The sequence below is a fragment of the Lutra lutra genome, chromosome 1 (genome assembly GCF_902655055.1).
Source record: "Lutra lutra chromosome 1, mLutLut1.2, whole genome shotgun sequence".
Taxonomy (NCBI): domain Eukaryota; kingdom Metazoa; phylum Chordata; class Mammalia; order Carnivora; family Mustelidae; genus Lutra; species Lutra lutra.
Window position 1 is genome coordinate 116616329 of NC_062278.1, and position 19560 is coordinate 116635888.

Below are 19560 nucleotides of genomic sequence, written 5' to 3' on the forward strand. Positions count from 1 at the left end.
TCCTGCCTCACACTTGCCATTCCTGTTCAGGCCCTGTAATTCTGTAAGCAGAGCTGGACTGTACTCACAGCTACAGTCTGTTGAGGACTTGGGGGCCTTTCACACATTCTCTTTAGTCTTGTTCATCATCCTCTGGCACAACAGGCATTACTTTCACCTTTACTCCATCCTTCATCCCTGAAGTTCATTTTGATTAAATCATTTGCCCAAGAACACACCTATTAAGAGGCAGGGATCAAATTTGGGGGATCAAACCCATCTGGCTCCAAAGTCCAGTCTCTCAAAGGATATGATGTTCAAACAAGTCTCAGAAGAAGATCTGAAAAATCCCATCACTGCCAAGATTCAAGCTGAAGAAAGTGAGGGTTGCCTCCTTTATTAATTCCCTAGGTTCAAAATTTTGAGTCAGAACATGTTTAAAGGGCAAGCTGTGGGAGAATGTGAGGGCCCTGCTCCATTAGGGAGCCTAAATCCACACTGAGATTGAGAAGCTTATAAAATATAATGGACACAGAACATTAACAGGTGAAGGCAGCAATAACGGAGAATAAAGAGGTTACTGGTAAATTTTACCTCAGGCCAGAAAATAGAAAGCTCCATTATCTCCTGATAATTTCTTGAGTCCATTCATCACAGAGTGAGAACAATGATCCCATCAAAGACCTTTCAAATACCTTTAACATTCCCCTAGCAGGAATTATCTCTGCCTGGAGTCTCTCTGCTTCCCTTATCCCCTTCAGAGGCTCTGGACACAAGTAAGAGGATGCGAAGTACAATATTTGCATGGGGTGGAGTTTCTTTGCCCATTTCCTGGAACTTCAGACCAGGAAATAGTAATTAGGACATCAGGGGTATGCGGTGGGGTGATTGTCATCTTTCTGCTCAGAACCAGGAACCTTGTCTCTCCCCAGGCTTCCTGCTCCTCATTTCTTGTTGGAACACGTTGTGAGAGCATCTGTTTAACAGGTTAGGCACTGGGTTTTCCTTTTGCCTGTGATCCCACAATGATCCTTAGAGTCTCCTCTTAGCCTGCATTTGTAAGCCTGACAGAGCTCTTTTGCCGCAGGTCTCCAAACTCTCCCTGCAGGGCCTGAAAGGTTATCCTGTCCGTACTGTTGCTCGTCTCACTGTCCCATTCATTATTGTCATGGCTGAGCCAGTGGAACCTCCCTCAATTTCAGTGAAAGTCTCTGTCCTTTATGAATGTAGCTCAGGACGGTTCACAAATCACCTTGATGTCTCATCTTAAGTTTACAACAGCCTGAGAAACAGGCACAGGAGTTATTGCTCTCGTTTTATAAGCAAGAAGCTCAAGGCTCAGAGAGGCAGTAATTAGCCAAACTCTCTAAGCCATATGTGGTAAATGAAGATATCAAGCCTGGGGCCAGGGCTTTCCATTTCAGGACCTCTGTCACTTCTTTACATTTTGATTATTTAAGCATTTCTTCATCTTGTTGTGCACTTATTTGTTTGATGCAATTAGAAAAGGTGGAGGTCAATAACAATCTCAGGTACATAAAATTGATTTGGGATGCCTACTTACCCAGGTGAATAACCACCTGTTAGTTGAAGGTGTTAGTTGAAGGTGTTTGACCTCTTTTGTTTTTGTTTTTTTAGGAAATTAAGACAACTGGATGATAACAATTGACAATAGAGAAACTGCTCAGCAATTGACTTTTATTATTTTTAAAAATTGACCTTGAGCTCATAAAACTTAACAGCTGTCTACACATACATAAATTTAAGAGAAAACAGTTGTCTTATAAACTATGCCTTTATTATGAATGTAAGCTAGTCATAATCCAAGTAGTATTAATTTAATATGGAGAACAGGGAGTAACCAAATACAGTTTTGAAAGACAGAACTCAAAATAAGGTCATTTTGGAGACCTAAGAAAAGACCCTAGCATGTTTCTGGGCGATTACCTTTAAGTAAGAGAAACCCTGTTTCATACATTATCACACAAGGTCTGATGGTACTAAGAGCTAATGTGTACTGAGCATCTACTGTGCACCTGGCACCATATTATTCTTTGTGTTCCTTAACTTATTGAATGTCATCAATGAACAGTAGAGGTAGGCACTGTCATCATCATTCCATACATGAGGAAACAGGTTCAACAGAGCTTAGTAACAGGTCCAAGGCTGTACAGTTTAGAAAGATGAAGCTGAGATTTGAACTCAGCTCTGTCTACCTCCAAAGTGCATGTTCTTTATAATGTTCTATGCATACTGTAGAGGATTAGCACAGTGGAGGATCTAAACTTATATTTCGGGGGAGAAAGATTACATTTCTCTAGCATGAGCAGTTACCATAGTTTACTTACCTTTAGGTCTGGCTTTCTGATGGCTCTATTTATGATGTACTCCTCATCTGTAATGACAGGGTGGTCAGGAGTGACACCTAACTCGCTGTTTAATGATGACAGGTGGATCCACATTACCTTTTTCCGTGAGTAAATTTGGAATTCATCCTGAGGAAATAGACACCAAAACCCCCATGAAGATGAGAGAAGTCATCAGGCTAAAATTCAACATAGGAAACATCATTTTAATATAATCCTGCAAGTTTATGGAGTTAATAAACATTCTACACAAAATTACATGCCCTTGAACACTAGTAGATATAAAGCCTTGAAGGAAAAAGCCTGTTATCATTTATTGAAGAATCTGGATGTGACTATGAGGCAATGCCCTATATAACAAAATTCAAGGGTAGGGAGGTGGATTCCCAGAAAAGAGCTAGTTTTCCCTCTTACCCTTCAATCCATGAGGCCACAGCCAGATACGAATTTTCACAGAGAAAAAAAAAAAAAAAAGGCAAAAAGCAAGCACTCTAAAGGGCTTCTGCGGGTTTCTGAGGATGGGGAAACCAGATCAATCAAAGCATTCCAGGACTTCCAGACCTAACTTCGATTCTACCTCTTCCAGGACAGCCCCTGTAACACCATTTGGGGGTGGGGGACTATCACTATCCTCACTCCCAAAGATCCTAACTGCCCTCTCTTGTGCTCCTAATCACTTTCTTTATTATTATTATTAATGTTCAGTTAACCACTGTATAGTACATCATTAGTTTTTGATGTAGTGTTCAAGGATTCATTAGTTGTATACAACACCCAGTGCTCATCACAACACGTGCCCTCCTTAATACCCAACACATGATTACCCTATCCCCCCCCACCTCCCGCCTTTCTGAAATCCTCAGTTTGCTTCCCAGAGTCTAGAGTCTCCGATGGTTTGTCTCAGGCACTGATATCTTCCCATTAAGTTTTCCTTCCCTTCCCCTGTGGCCCTCTGTGCTATTCCTACTGTTTCACATATGAGTGAAACCATAGGATAATTGTCTTTCTCTGCTTGACTGATTTCACTTAGCATAACCCCCTCCAGTTCCATCTTACTCAGTGTTTGCTTTGTATTCTCTTAGTTCACCTAGACCACTGGAAGGTAGAAAACATGTTTTATTGTCCCTTATATCCCTGTCCATGTGGAGAACTGTGACCTGCCCAGTGAAAGTGAATGAATGGATGTTTGTCCGTGACTGAATGCATGGATTGAAGGCGCCCAAAGGTAACCGTCAAAAGGTTAGCATAGGTAGGATTCAAGAAGGTACCTTCCTTCATGATCTTAACTGAAACCTCTTCCTTTGAAGTTCACTGCTGACTTCATCACAGAATAAAACTAGAATGAGTGGCGCTGGATTGAGTAACAGGTACTACAATGGTAACTCAGAGACAGACACAGTAATAACTGTGGTTATTATCTGGAATGAGCAAATCTTTTTTTTTTTTTTTTTTTTTTTTTTTTCAGAAAAAACAAGACTGATTTATTTTACTATGTAAGCATTAAAAAAGTTTTACTCTTATATGTAAATGACAAGAAAAATATGACAGGCAAGTATTTGTAACATATACAATGAAGGGTTAATACTTTGTTGGTGCAAACTAGAAGACAAACACTGGGAGTAAAACTGAAATAACAATTCAGAAAAGACAAAAAGGTGAAATGTGAATATTGAAGGTTGGGTTAATAAGTAATAGAAATCCAGTGAAAACAATGAAGATCCATAGTTTGTGTACAAAAATAGGCAATATTTTCAAAATAATAAAGGTATTGTTAGAGAGGCATCCCCACAGGTTAGTGAGGTCTTTTTAAAAAAGCAAATTTGACAGTTACATATGATTTATTTTTAAAAATCATATTTATAACCTTGTAATTTTATTTTTAGAAATGTACCCCTAAAGAATAACCATAAACATTAAAAAAAACCCACATTTGTGCAAAAAGATGTTCATCATTTTTACATGAACAGTTTTAAACAACTAAAAACGATGTCAAAGTCCAAAAGAATTAAATGGAATGGGTAAATCTTATGCATAAAATCCACTAGGATGACTGGGATACCTCAGGAGCTAGGAAGGATGGCAAGGGAAGTCCAGCCTGAAAAATAATTTGATGCCTAAGGAATGTAGATCAGAGCTGGGAGTTTTCTCCACCAAACCCACGTTTGTGGGGAAGAATATACCAGCTGCTGCTGCAAAAGGACAAGGGCAGAAGATACACTTGTTGTTGGAGCTAATCTCTTACGTTGATTTTCCTCAAGAGAAGCCCACCTCCATGGCTTTGCTCCTTTAGCTTCCTCAGCCTGGATTACACATCCTTCTTTACTCTCTTTAAGCCTTCATAAGGCTAGACCCTAACCATCCTATGGGATCCAGCTCAAATTTCACATTATGGGAACCTCTTCAATTCCTCTTTCCCCTAAAATATCAGGGTACTTGAACCTTTACCTGTCACCTTGAACTCCTCTTGAACTGTGGGTAGGGACTGCTTCTGATGGGTATCTGTGTTCAGCTGGGCCTAACACAGCTTCTGAGAGACAGCCAGAGACTAAACCGGGGAGAGATAAAGAAGTAGGGTAGAGGCAGAAGAGGGGAAAGCAAAGCAAAAGGTGTAGGGAGAGAAGGGAGGATAAGGAGGGAAGAGAAAGAAAGGGAAGGAGAAGGAAGGGGATGGACATAAGGAAGGGCGAAAGTAGTAGAAATTTGAAAGTTAATGGATTAATTCTAAAAACCAGTAAGTATATAACTAAATAAAATCAGATTTCTATGAAGTTACCTTCAGAGCCTAAAAATGACAGAAAATGGTTACATTTCTAATGACTGAGCCACTGAACTGGTGGACATGTTCTGGGTATTGTGGGATAGGCAACAACTCCATAGGACATATCTTGACAATGATACAGTTCAACATTATATGATTTTGCCTTTGATCACGTCAAAGGGAATATTGTTGTAAGGGGGTTTTGTTTGAATATCTAACAATAAGAAGAAATAGTTAACATTTATTTAGCATTTCTGTTCCAAGTACTCCATCAGCAAGGCTCAGGCCAGACCAGTCTGGTATGGGCAGCGAGGCCAGAACCGAGACCTGAAGCCAGGTCTTCCTACTCCAAATCTTGACTCCCTCTTTGTTTCAACAAGTTGTCCATGTTTTTTGCTCATGTATGAAAATTACCATGAAATCTGCATTATATAACAAATAGCATCCGGTTTTTCACAATCTCTGCTCTTTTGGCAGCAGAGAATCTGATTCCTAAAACCAAGCTGTCACCCCTTGGCCCCGTGAGGCAGCAAACAGACCTCTTGATTATAATGCCTAAAAAGGGAATGGCAAAGTGGAATACTGGAACTCCCAAGCTCTCCCAGGCCAATGATAATCTAATGCACCAACTGCATGCCTTCATCTAGGTCAGTATGCGACCAAAATTCATCTATATGCTTCCATCTTATTACATAAACTGTATCATATTTAAATCAAAGGTGTTTGGATATAGTTGCCTTTAAGTTTATTTCTTACCATCACTCTTACCCCCCCCCCCAACTCCTATAACCCATAATTCTATATAATGCAAATGTATAAATCTTTTTTTTTTTTTTTTTTTGAAAGAGAGAGTGCATGGGAGCGTCTTGGGGGTGGGAGGGGCAGCAAAGCAAGCCCCACCCCAAGCTCAAGTTCCCCACCCTGAAATCATGACCTGAGCCAAAATCAAGTGTCAAATGTCCAGCACTTAACCAACCGAGCCACCCAGACCACTGATATAATGCAAACTATAATTCTATAGGTCTAGGAAAGATACCAATAAAGAGACAACTATTTTTCTTAGGGTGGGTAATAATATTGATTTTTCTCATTTGTTGCCATGTTAAACACTCTGTAAAATTATTCTTTTTTTTTTTTTTAAGAAATTTACCCAACTTTTGGGGCGCCTGCATGGCTCAGTGGGTTAGGCCACTGCCTTCGGCTCAGGTCATGATCCCAGGTCCTGGGTTCTGAGCCCCGCATTGGGCTTTCTGCTCAGCAGGGAGCCTGCTTCCTCCTCTCTCTCTGCCTGCCTCTCTGCCTACTTGTGATTTCTCTCTGTCAAATAAATAAATAAAATCTTTAAAAAAAAAAAAAAAAAAGAAATTTACCCAACTTTTTAAGAAAAAAAGATCAGGTAAAAAATGGAGGGGAAAGTGTGTCAGTTGTGAGGTGGTCGCTCTGGTTAACACCAACAGCTTCTCCCGGTTTTTGGTCTGGCGTCGCCCAATACAGAAAAAGCACAGACCCCTTCCTGAACAGATTTCAGGTCTGAACCATCTTGACCATCACTGCAACTCTCTGAGCCTAATTTTCTGCATCAAGCAAGCGGGGCTGAGAATACCACACGTTAGGGGTGTTTGAAGAATTAAATGCAATAACACATAATGCACCTGGTCCACAGTCTGGCCTGTCGCTGAGTGCAACAAATACTGGTTGTCCAATGGCTCTGTGCCTTATTTTCCACAGCGTGTTGTTCCTGAGAGCTTTCTGTAAATAGGACTTCGTTTTCCCTTTGAGGAAATGTGAGAGTCTCTGAGAGTCTTTCTATTTATTTTTCCTTTCTGAAAAAGAAGCAGTTTTACCTGGAAATGCCTATTCCACTTCACTCTGTTTCCCTGCTCTCTCAAGCAGTTAATGATCCATAAGAGACTTAAGTGCGCACCGGAGGAGCGACCACTTTAAATCACTGCTTTGTAATGCAAATAATCCAAACTGTTTGCTTGGCAAGTCTAGACTTTTAACACCTCCAGGCTTCTTGAGCAGGCTTTACCTTCTTTTTATCAAGAGAATTAACCAGCTCAGTCCCTGAATTTAAAGAGTAGAATTTAAAATAATTCAAGAGTATATTTCAAAGAACTGAATGTACACAGGGAAACTTTGTTTGACCTAGGTGTGGGGGGGGGTGATGAGGAGTGGGGGTGGGGGGTGGCCACTGGGCATTTTTTAATTTCCTGTGGTCTTGGAATTTCTGAACTTTGAAATGCCAGGCTAACTTTTATATTTGCACAAAGTGAGTGGCCTTGCTTATCTTCTTACAACATTTTGTAATACACATATGTTGGTCTTTCAGAGTAGTATAATGGTCACTTTAAGTTCATGCCAATGCTGTGACTGACCTTGTGTAGGAGTTTGCTACACAAAATGTACTTCTGAGATTGCCTTAAGAAGAAAAGTGACCCAGGGTGCCTGGGTGGCTCAGTCGGTTAAATGTCTGTCTGCCTTTGGCTCAGGTCATGATCCCAGAGTCCCAGGATTGAGCCCTATGGGCTCCCTGCTCAGTGGGGAGCCTGCTTCTCCCTCTCCCTCTGCCCCTCCCCCTGCTTGTGCTCTCTCTCAAATAAATAAATAAAATCTTTACCAAAAAAAATAAATAAATAAATAATAATAATAATAAAAGAATAAATTTAAAAAGATGAGGAAAAGTAACCCATTGCAAAGTTCCAAAGAGGTATCAGAATGGCAGTATTTTTCATTTGGACGTGGATACATCATGATGCTAAAAACATAAACTCTAGCTAAGATGAAGTACTTAGAGGATTATGAATAAAGTAATAATAACTTACATTTTTCAGGTTCTTTCTAAAACACTATTTTTAGTCTTTACAGACCCATGATTGTGGCAAAATATTATTCTTTTTATTTATTTATTTATTTTTTTATTCTTTTTATTTTTAATTATCACTTTTTTCTTTCCTTTCTCCTTCTTGGTCATACCCACTGATACTCTTAAGAGCTTGACCTAATATTCCCAAAGTTGCTTAGCTGGAAAAAGTTGACATTGGCTAGAATGTAGGATTTAATTATAAAATAGAGAAAGAAAGTTCTGTGCATTGAAGAAATCTCTCACTAATTATTGTCTCAGTACTCTTGGTACATGTTGCCAGACAAAGGGGAGAGGTGTAGTGGTATGGAGACAGGACAAAGCAGGGAAGTTGTATGACAAAACAAGAGCTATATCTATGTTTGTATACAAAAAAAAAAAGGAAATTCTGAACAATTCAGCATATACTTTTGGGGAGATTATGTATTTTGCTTGTATTCATGATCATTTTCTGAAGGAATAATGGGTAGTGAGTTTGCTAATTGTCCAAAATGTCTGGAGATGCGGGGCATAGTAAGAAGTAACAAATAAAAAGTCAAAATTGGTTTTACAAAGTGTGTAGTGACCAAGGCCCATGGAATGACTACATGCCAGGCCTGGATTTCATCAAAGCACCTAACATGTACCATCTCATTTATTTCTCATGACAATATGGCAGGCACTATTGTTAGCACCACTTAACACAAGAAGAGTAAGTAGAGGCAAAGTGGGTGGAGATGTGCTAAGTAACTTGCCTGTTATGGATTGGTTCCATATGTTGAAGCCCTATCCCCCAGTGTGAGTGCATTTGGAGATAAAGACTTGAGGAAGTAATTAAGATTAAGTGAGGCCATAAGGGTGAGTTCCTAATGCAATAGGACTGGTGCCCTTATGAGAAGAGAAAGAACCAAAGCTCTCCCTCTAACACGTGAGAACACAGAGAGAGGGTATTTGGTCCTTTGCAAGCCAGAAAAAAGGTCTCACCAGGAACCAATCCTGCCAACACCTTGATCTTGAAATTCTAGCTTCCAGAACTGTGAGAAAATAAGTTTTTATTGTTTAAGGCACCCCGTCTGTGGTATGCTATTATGGCAGCCTAAGCTAATACATTGCTCAAAGTAGGTCAAGAGCAACACTGGGAATAAACCCAGGCAGTCAGGCTCCAGACTCCACTCTTCTACCGTTTTACAGTATTGCCTCTCTGGAGCCTGCTTACTGGCAGGAGGGTAATAAGATCCCCAGTTCCAATTCCAGTTCAGCTCTGGACAGAAGTTTTTCTTTCACTGCTTACAGCTATGGGACTCTGAACTTTTCTTTAAAGTTCTCTATGCTTCCATCTGTAAAATGGCAGGGGAGGGGGGAAATAATCTCTACCAGAAAAGACCATGTGAGGCAACATATTTGCAAATACCTTGCAAACTGTAAATCACAATACAAACGGCCCTCTGTTAGTAATCACGATGGTATGGTACTGGCACAAAAATAAACACATAGATCAGTGGAAGTAGTAGAAAACCCAGAAACAAACCCACAGTTATATGGTCGGTTAATCTTTGACAAAGTAGGAAAGAATATGCAATGACAAAAATACAGTCTCTTCAACAAATGGTGTTAAGAAAATGGACAGCTACATGCAAAAGAATGATACTGGACCAATTTCTCACACCGTACATAAAAATAAATTCAAAATGAATCAATGGCCTAAATGTAGGACCTAAAACCATAAAAACCCTAGAACAGGGAAACCCGGCTGGCTCAGTCGGTTAAGCATTTGCCTTCAACTCAGGTCATGATCCCAGGGTCCTGAGATTGAGTCCCACATCAGGCTCCTTGCTCAGCGGAAGCCTGCTTCTCCCTCTGCTTGCCACTCTCCCTGCTTGCACTCTCTCTCTCTCTCTCTGACAAATAAATAAATAACATCTTTTTTTTTTTAAATCCTAGAAGAGAGCACAGGTGGAAATTTCTCCTACATCAGCCATAGCAACATTTTTACTAGATAGGTCTTTTGAGGCAAGAGAAATAAAAGCAAGAAAAAAACCTATTAGGACTACATCAAAATAAAAACTTCTGCGCAGTGAAGGAAACAATCAACAAAACTGAAAGGCAACCTAGTGGGTGGGAAAAGATATTTGCAAATGACACATCTGATAAAGGGTTAATATCCAAAATATATAAAGAACTGATACAACTCAACACCCAAAAAACAATCCAATTTAAAAAGAGACAGAAGACATGAACAGACACTTTTCCAAAGAGGACATACAGGTGGCCAAAAGACAAATGAAAAGATGTTCACATCATTCATCATCAGGAAAATGTAAGTCAAAACTACAATGAGATATCAGCTCATACCTGTCAGAATGGCGAAAAAAAACACAAGAAACAAGTGTTGGTGAGGATGTGGAGGAAAAGGAGTCCTCATGCACTGTTGGTGGGAATGCCAACTGATGCAGCCACTGTGAAAAACAGTATGGCTATTCTTCAAAAAGTAAAAATAAAAATAAAACTACTGTATGATCCAGTAATTGCACTACTGGATATTGACACACACAAAAAATACAAAAACACTAATTTGAAAGGATATATGCACCCTTATGTTTATTGCAGCATTGTTTACAATAGCCAAATTATATAGAAGCAGCTCAAGTGTCCATCGATAGATGAAGGGGGAAAGAAGATGTGCGCACGCACACACACACACACACACACAAGAATATTATTCAGCCAAAAGAGAACGAAATCTTGCTGTTTGCAAGCCATGGATGGAGCTAGAGAGTATAATGCTGAGTGAAATAAGTCAGTCGAAGAAAGACAAATACCACATGATTGCACTCACATGTGGGATTTAAGGAACAAAACAAACAAGCAAAAGGAGACAAAAGAGAGAAACAGAGAGAGACAAATCAAGAAGCAGACTTTTACTACAAAAAAACTAATGGTCACTGGAAGGGAGGTAGGAGGGGGATGGGTATAATAGATGATTAGGATTAAAGTGTACACTAAAAAAAAAAGTCAATAAATAAATAGCCCTGTGTTATGAAGGACAAACTATTTTTCTTAACATAGAATCATTTCTGATAGGAGAACCCACAGAATCTCAGGGCTCTCTGGTTGGATGTCTAAGGAAAAACCACGTTGAAATAAGGGGTGGGGGAAGGTGATTCAGAAGAGGAAATGTGTACCTAAAAGAAATATAATACTGTCTTCTCTTACTTTCTCAGCCTTGACTCTTCACTTTAGCATCTTTGTAGGAAAGTGCTGGTAAAAACCATGAGACCATTTATTACAGATTAAATTCAATTTATTTAATTGTATTAAATAAATATTGAGCACCTGCTGTGGCCACGTACTAGATGATGTGGAGAATGAAAAGTAAGTCACAGTTACTGTCTTCAAAAAGCCTATAATCTAGGGCGCCTGGGTGGCTCAGTGGGTTAAGCCTCTGCCTTCGGCTCAGGTCATGATCTCAGTGTCCTGGGATCGAGCCCCACATCGGGCTCTCTGCTCAGCAGAGAACCTGCTTCTCCTTCTCTACCTGCCTCTCTGCCTACTTGTGATTTCTCTCTCTGTCAAAAAAATAAAATCTTAAAAAAAAAAGCCTATAATCTAATAAAATAAAAACTATAAATAAAGGAATATAGCATAATGAGGAAAAATTCTGGATTTAGAGGATCAGAAGACAGGTGCAAGTTCTTTGTCCATACTATTACCTTTTCCTGAGCCATTTCCCATGTGCCCCTCCCCACCAGCCACCATCACCTTTTGACTCATTATCCTTTGGAGATTGGAAAGCCTTGGTCAAAGCCCTATCCTGTCTTATAATCTTACCATAACTATGAATCTTTCCTGAGCAGCACTTATAACAATTAGATATTTATATTTATTTGTTTAGTGATCTAGTAAACTTCATGAGGTCAAGAACTTTGATTTGACTAATTGTTATACCCCACTCCCTGTCCAGAGTTAGCCCTGTGGCTGGCACACAACCTGTGTTCATCAAATTTATGAAGGAGGGAAGGAGGGAAAGAGGGAGAGAGGAGTGGGGGAGGGAAATCCTGGGTGACATTTACTAGGCTTTCTAGACTGCAAAGCTGTTATCTGTATCCTCATCTGTAAAATAGAGACAGATGATAGTGCCCATATCCCAGGGTTGTTATGGAAATTATATGAAATAGTCAATGAAATTCTGTTTTATAAAATGTGAAATGAATAGCATTTTAATACAGGGCAGATTGCAGAAAGCATTATAGCAGTCAGAGGTGAAAATACGGAACTAAAGGAGAAGGAAGGAAAGGTAATTAATTCCCCCCAGAATTGAGGCAGAGAATGGATCAGCAATGGAAAAGGAGGTAGATGGCTGAGAGATGACTAGGTTTTCACAAATAGCAGTAGAACACCTACTTTCTATACTCGCGCGTGTGAGTGTGTGCATGTACAAGTTGACTCCTCACCAGAATGTCACTCTACTGGACAGGGATTTCCATCTGTTTGGGTCATAGCTGTATTCCCGGTACCTATAACAATGTCTGGTACATGATTGGCGCTCAGGAAGTATTTAGCGAATGAATAAATAACTGAATGAATGAACAGGTTAGAAAATAGCAGAAGAAATGTTATGAGTAAAAGCAAAGACAAAAAGTGTCTGGCTCCCTTGGGAAACGGCATTGATGGGAGGCACCTGGGCTTGGAGAGGACTACAGAGAAGGAGGGAAAGATGAGTCAGGAATCCAGAATACATGAATACAAATATTGGTGGCTAAGAGCATCCCGGGGCTGGTGGTCTTCGGATGCCATTTGCATGGCTGAGTTGAAGAATTTCTGAGTTTTCTAACTAAGACCCCCAGCACTGACATCTTTAGGTGAAACTGAAGAAAAATGCTCCCCATTAAAACACTGAAATAAAACACCCTGACTCAGCCTAGTAACCAATCATCACATTCTCCTCTGCACATCATGAGTCTTTAACAACATGTCACATATGACAGGAAAGGAAAAAAAAAATACATCTGTAATTATAATAAAGATAAAAACTATGGAAATTATCAGGAGCATCTGAATTCAAAACACCAATGAATGTAAATCATGGTATTTGCATAGAAATGTGGCAACCCTACAGATATCAGTTAAAATTCAGAAGTAAATGAATAATGAATAAAATGCCACTTTTAAAATTACAAAATAAAAGTGTAATTACTCTTGTATTTTGGAAAAATCTCACTCTTAGAGGGGCTTAATAAGAGATGGGAAACTGAAAATAAACTGAGCACTAAAGACTTTTTCGTCAGTACCTCAGCGCCCCGCCCCCACTTTTTTTAATGTTAAAAAATGACTACCTCATCGGTGTCTGTGTTAATGATCTGTAATCTTACCAGTGTGAGATTGATGATAAATACCAAGTACTGATTTTTTAATAACATGAAAAATAGACATACAACACATTTTCAGGTAGTAGTTTTCTTAGCCTTCCTTAATGGGAGGTCTTTATAGTCCAGCTATCACAATATAATTCAAATAAAAAAATTTTAAGGTGTCATTTCATGCAAATAACCTAGCCACAGACTTTTAAACTATTGGTGACCAAAGCTTCTTTTCATCTAAAGCTCAGATTGTAAGAATGTTTGGTATAATTGAGTTCTTGTCTAATTACATAAAGACTAATTTAGAACCTCATTTATTTGGAGAGTTTCTGGCATAGCAAATCCATTTAAAATGACACATAAGAGGAGGTAATTAAAAATTAAAGTTGAAATCAAGATGAAAAAGGCAAGATTGAAGCTGGTTTAGATGGCTCTGATTAGTTATGGAGGGCAGTGAGATGGGAGAGGGGCTTAAAACACTTTGAAAGAAACAAAGAGGAAGAGAATGGAACACAGCACCCTAAGGCACCAGTGTTTTTAAATTTTTTCCAGTATGTAGCCAGGTGCAAAGTTGACCACATGCCACCGGGAGAGGTGACCTCATGGAGCATGGGTGAATACCGGGGATTCGAAGGCCCTAGACCTCTTTCCCATGTCCCCCATCCTGGAAGGGAATGCTCCTGGCTCAAAAGGGGAGGGCACAGCTTCCAGAAAGCCGCCTGTTATATGTGGGGCACCTAGCCCAGAGCAGACTCTTCTGTAAAGCAGTCAGAACTGCCTCAGCAATAATACACGCACACGCACACACACACACTCACTCACAATTAAAATGATCTTTGATCACGTATTTTACAATTTGCAACGGGCTTTTCAATCCACAACCTCATTTCATCCTCACACCAACACAAGCAAGAACAAGTACTCTTCCTAGGTCAATTTCCCAAGTGGGGAAATCGAGGTCCTGAAAGGTTAGGTAACACTCCCGAGGGGTCACACATCTGGAGTGCTAGGACCTCTTGACTCCGAATCCCAAACGGTACACTCGTTCCCTTTTGGTTGACATTTGTTTGTTTCCCTTACTGGGTGTTTCTTTCTCTTTTCTCCCTCTTCATTTTCCCTTTACACACTTCCCCTCAAGTTCTTTCATTTTCCTCCCTTCCATTGCCACTTTCTTGCCTCTTTCCTCCTATTCCTGTCTGTACCTCGGCTCTGCCTGCAGTCTCAGACAGTACAGCTAGACCAGCCAGTCCTTCTCAGATCCAGAGAGTCTGGCGGTACACTCTGAAAGGCAGGAAGCTTTTCTGTTCCTGAGGTTGTTTCTGCAGCAGCAAGAGCGTTGGCCCCTGAGAACGATAGTAAAGCTTGGAAGGAGGTACCTCTGGTTTCATGCTTATGACTTGTTGCTATCCTCCCCTCTCGCCGCATTAAATAGTGTGTTTACCTCGAGAGATTGCTATGTATAAAGAGGTGCTAACAGCCCAGCAGAGGTTGATTTATCAATAGTTTGGCTGTCATTCTGGGTCATTTGGGCTGATGTGTTGTGAGAAACGCTCACTAAAAGTCAGTCAGAGACAGATCGTTCTGTGAGACTGTATCTTGACTCCTATCAATGGGAAGAGCAACTTCAGCCTATCGGCCACTATGTATTTATGGAATCCCCACCACATGCAGGAACTAATGCAGCAATTAGGTAATTAGAAATAATCCCTTCCCTTGTGGAGCTGACATGGCAGCAGGAACAGGAACGACACACATTGCCTAAGTGGAATGAATGCTAGGAGGAAGTATTCGCTGAGCAAATTCAGGGAAACTTGCCTAACACCAGCACTTTGTATTAGAGAGAGAGAGAGAGAGAGAGACAATGAACTCAGAACAAGATGGCTGCCTTTTTTTTTTTTTTTCACCTGGCTTATCTGCAGGACGCAACACACTCCCTCAAAGATTGTGGCTCTCTCAAATCAACAGAAGACAGTATCCTCCCCAGAGGGGTGCTCCCTGTCTCCTCCCTACCTCTTCCCATCCCTTGCTGCAGAGTTGCTCGAGGGGGACTAGGATAGTAGATACATCAGGACATGGGAGAAGCATCCATGTGAACTTTGTATCTTGCTGCCTGCCTTAACTACTTCACATTACCCATTACTTTCAGCTGTTCAGAGGGTTCTACAGGCTCTAATATTCACAAGACTCACAAGTTTAGAAGGAATATCCTGTGAAGCAGGTCTTTTTAATGAAATCCTGTCGTACACAAATTATTGAGTTCTTGGTAAATAAATGCAAGGCTGTGATGGAACTTTCCATGTGCACGTCTCCCACAGCCATGCTGCAATGAGCTGTCCAAGAGAAAGGGCCGCCAGGTACAAAGCCAGATGCACACTTACCGTTGTCCTCAGCAACACAACATCTGCCTCTTGTAAGGAACATGGGACACAGTTTGCCCACACATGCCAAGCAGGTCTCCAGTAAAACACCAAGGGGAGGATCCCAAATGAGAAGATGGATCCAGCAAGACAGAGGGTTTTCCGGCAGCCTTGAGTCTGGTAGCCAAATATCTCCTGGGGAAGAATCAAAATGACCCCAAATATCGGTTAAGTACAGTAAATAGCAAATCAACCAATTGGGATTTTGGTGACAAAACTGGGGACGGAGAATGAAGAAGTCAAGGAGAGACTGAGAAACTGGAGAAGAATCCCTAACAAAATACCACGTGTTCCCAGGCCTCCAGGAAGTTGCAATCAAACTGGGAAACTCAGTTGCTATCATTCAAGCACCTGGTTACTCTGTGCCAAACACTATGTTAAGAGATACATTATCTTAAGTCTCTTGAACATTCCTTGAATAGAATGATATTACCCTCGTTCATAAATGATAAGGTTAAGCTAAGAAAGCTTGAATGGAAAGACCTGACCAAGGCCCCCAAGCTAAGAATTCTGTTTCCAAGAGTCAAATCCATGTTTGATCCATAGCCTTCACAGACATGACTATGAGCTATGTGATGGGAGGACCAGCAGTCACATGGGCAGGAGAGAACCAGGCTTTGAGGGTGTAGTCTGGATGTGATGAAAGTGTTTGACCCACAAGAGGGTGAGTAATTAACTTCGAACCTGCCGTCAGGAGTTTAGGGTGGGGCTGTGCATTCCCACCCTCCACCCTTGTTCAGTTGCACAAAGAATTTCACAGCATGGGGGAAAATTCATAGAAACTATTTGGGTTATTGAGCCCTTGCTATGAGCTGGGAGGAGACCCTGAATGATACAAATATGGCAAGAGAAGAGTCTTCTAATATATTTAAAATCTGGACAACCTTCTTCCTTCCAAGTACAGCCTGAGACAGAATGGAAAACCAGCCCTAAAGTTTAAGGCCTCAGTTCCACAGTTCTATCACACAAAGTCAAAGGTATCCATTATACTGATCCTCGTGGCCAAAACTGAGAAATCAAGTATCTTCATTAAAAGCATAAGAAATAACCCGGAGGATATGGGGAGATGGAGAGGAGAAGGGAGTTGAGGGAAATTGGAGGGGGAGATGAACCATGAGAGACTATGGACTCTGAAAAACAATTGAGGGTTTTGAAGGGGCGGGGGTGAGAAGTTGGGTGAGCCTGGTGGTGGGTATTATGGAGGGCACATATTGTATGGAGCACTGGGTGTGGTGCATAAACAATGAATTCTGGTACACTGAAAAGAAATTAAAAAAATAAAATTTTTTTTAAAAAAAGCATATTCTCTGGACCAAGACACGTTGGATTCAAAGCCTAACTCTACCACTTGCTGGGTATGACCCTGAGCACGTTATTTAGGCTCTTTATTCTTCGGTTTCTCATCCATACGATGGGGGTGGTGATAGAACCCACTTCACAGGGTTATGGTAAAGATTAAATAAGTTACTACGCGTAAGGGCTACACATGCGTTTACTGCTGCTGCTGCTTATGCTGCTAGTTACTGCCGCTTCTACTACCATCTAACCATTTCCCCTGAAGTAGACCTGAAATTCTACCCCTCAGTTATTGGCATTTAGATCTAAGAATTCCTCATGTCAATCATTCTGCTCCCGCTAGGACTGCCTGTTAGGATAACAAGGGAGCTGGAACACACAACTCTAAATCAGCCACCTTCCTTGTCTCACTTGGTAAAGATTACATTATCAGAAGGGTTTCTGTGATCCTTGGCTAAAGGCGCTTACATGTGAAATTTTGGGGGGCCTTCCTCATATTAGCAGTGTCTATGGGTGCTGACTGTCTGCCTTCAGTATTGTCCACATTTGGTGTGCCCTGGATAAAGTATTCACATTAACTCAGAAACATAAGCTCTTGGCCAATTTTGAAAACTAGAATGTCTCTCTTGACATGAACCCTCTCTTGTCCCAAACTCAAGCTCTTGCTCTCCAGCTGCCAGGTCTGAAATTGTTCTGCCCGCTCATCATTCTTGAAGCAATGCTTTGTTGACCCCATATTGAACAGGATCCCAATCTTAAATCCCATACCTGTTCTGAGTCTACCCCATTATCTTTTCCCATGTGCTTTTTAATGTTTCTACAGTTTGGAACAGGTCAACTTCTACCTAATAACCCAGACATGGTATCATATTTTTTTGAATGTTATATTTAAAAGTTTCTTTATATTGCCCATGAATTGAGCCCCCCATGTAATATGTCCAAGTTACACCAATTCTAGAAGCACAGATATCTCTGTTACCATGTATTCTTTTATGGGCTATGCAATGAGAGCCCTCTATAGTTTCTAAATTGTCTTCATGTTTATTATCGAAATAATGTAAACAGGAATTATTACCTTCAGTTTTCAGCTAAGAAAACTGAAGTTCAAAGTTATTATATATAATAGATGTGATCAACAACTATTATTGGTAACAATGATAGTAGCTAAGATTTATTGAACACTTCGAAGCCCTTCACCAAGCACTTTGCATCTACTCTTCCATTTAGCTGAAAGAGATTAAATAAGTTTCTCAAAGCATAAAGCTCATAAATAACTCAAAACTAGACCTCTGGTCTAGACCTCTGCAGCACAGGGCAGATAACGTGAGCTGGTCATTTCCACTCTAAGTTTCTTCTTCATTCTGCCTTGGATTTCAGTTCAATGTAACAAATAATTTTTAAGTGTCCACCAAAAGAGCAGACATGTGCTAGACACAGAGATGAATGAGATGATGTCTCTAGCCTCAAGGAGCTCAGTTTAATGGAAAGAGAGACACATAAACAGATAAGAACAAACAAGGTTAGAGCAATATAAGGGTTATATAGAAAAATGACTATATAAATTGTCATCTGAATTGGGTGCTACTAATAAAAACACTGGTACAGCAGTAGACCAGAAGTATCACAGCCAGGCCAGGTAAATATCCCCTGGTTACACCAGAGTATTGCTTTAAAAGCTTGCCTGCCTTCAGTTCTGTGGACACTACCTCAGTTAATAGCTCATGACCAATAATCTATTGTCAAACTTTTAGTAGAAAGGCTGGAATAGTGTGGATAAGGAGTGTTCAATTATTGCTTATTGACGTAAGTTGAATTATACTGATTGGAAGTAAATTGCTTTGCAGGGACTATTAGTAGGTATTGGATTTAAAATTGCAAAAATTAGCATGGTGCTGTTTGTTATTACCCTGTAGCAGTTTACTTCCTACATTATGGAGTGCCTCCCACGTCCCTGAAAATTCTTGAGGGAACTTTCTTGCTACTCTGCACTCCACCTACACTTACCTCCCACAAAAAGGAATAAATCAGCCAAAAAAAAAAAAAAGAGAGAGAGAGAGAAAGAGAGAATATTGAGAAAATGTCAAAAGAATATCACACTCATGGCAGTCTACATGCATTATGAAATAGCACACTGTCCCTTTCTTTCTCTTCCCTGCTACCCACAGATTCTTCTGTTCCCTCTGTCCCTGGAGATCTAGGTCGTTTGCATTCCTAAGGGCTTAATCTTTGGCTGCCAGGAGTCCAGGTCTTCTCCTCTGCAGAACCCCAATATTCAAGAAGTCAGACTTATGCTCTCCAAAGCAGTGGTCTCAACTACCTCAGCCAACAGAGCCCCTTAAGTCTATAGACCCTATCGCCAGAAAAAAAATACACACAGATGCATACAAATAGACTTCTCCATAGAGATTCAGAGAGCTCCCACATTCTAGGTAAAACCCTTTCTTAGAAGGTTCTTGAGGCTGAATCAAGGCTGATCCTTCCAGAGTTTACATTCTGTACTTGAACTTGGGGCCTGACACTAAGTGAGCATTTAATGAGTGTAGAG

General features: G+C 40.5%; 1 protein-coding gene across 2 annotated transcripts in view; it reads right to left on the minus strand.

Moving 5' to 3' along the window:
• The window catches only part of ATP13A4 (ATPase 13A4), a 140198-nt gene that overhangs the window by 91442 nt on the left and 29196 nt on the right, over positions 1 to 19560 (minus strand). For both annotated transcript variants that reach the window (XM_047733203.1, XM_047733209.1), the window contains exons 2-3: positions 15681 to 15854; positions 2328 to 2474 (exon numbers count right to left, since the gene is read on the minus strand). In XM_047733203.1, the coding sequence (XP_047589159.1) occupies positions 2328 to 2474; positions 15681 to 15854 (321 nt within the window). The remainder of the gene's footprint in view (positions 1 to 2327; positions 2475 to 15680; positions 15855 to 19560) is intronic.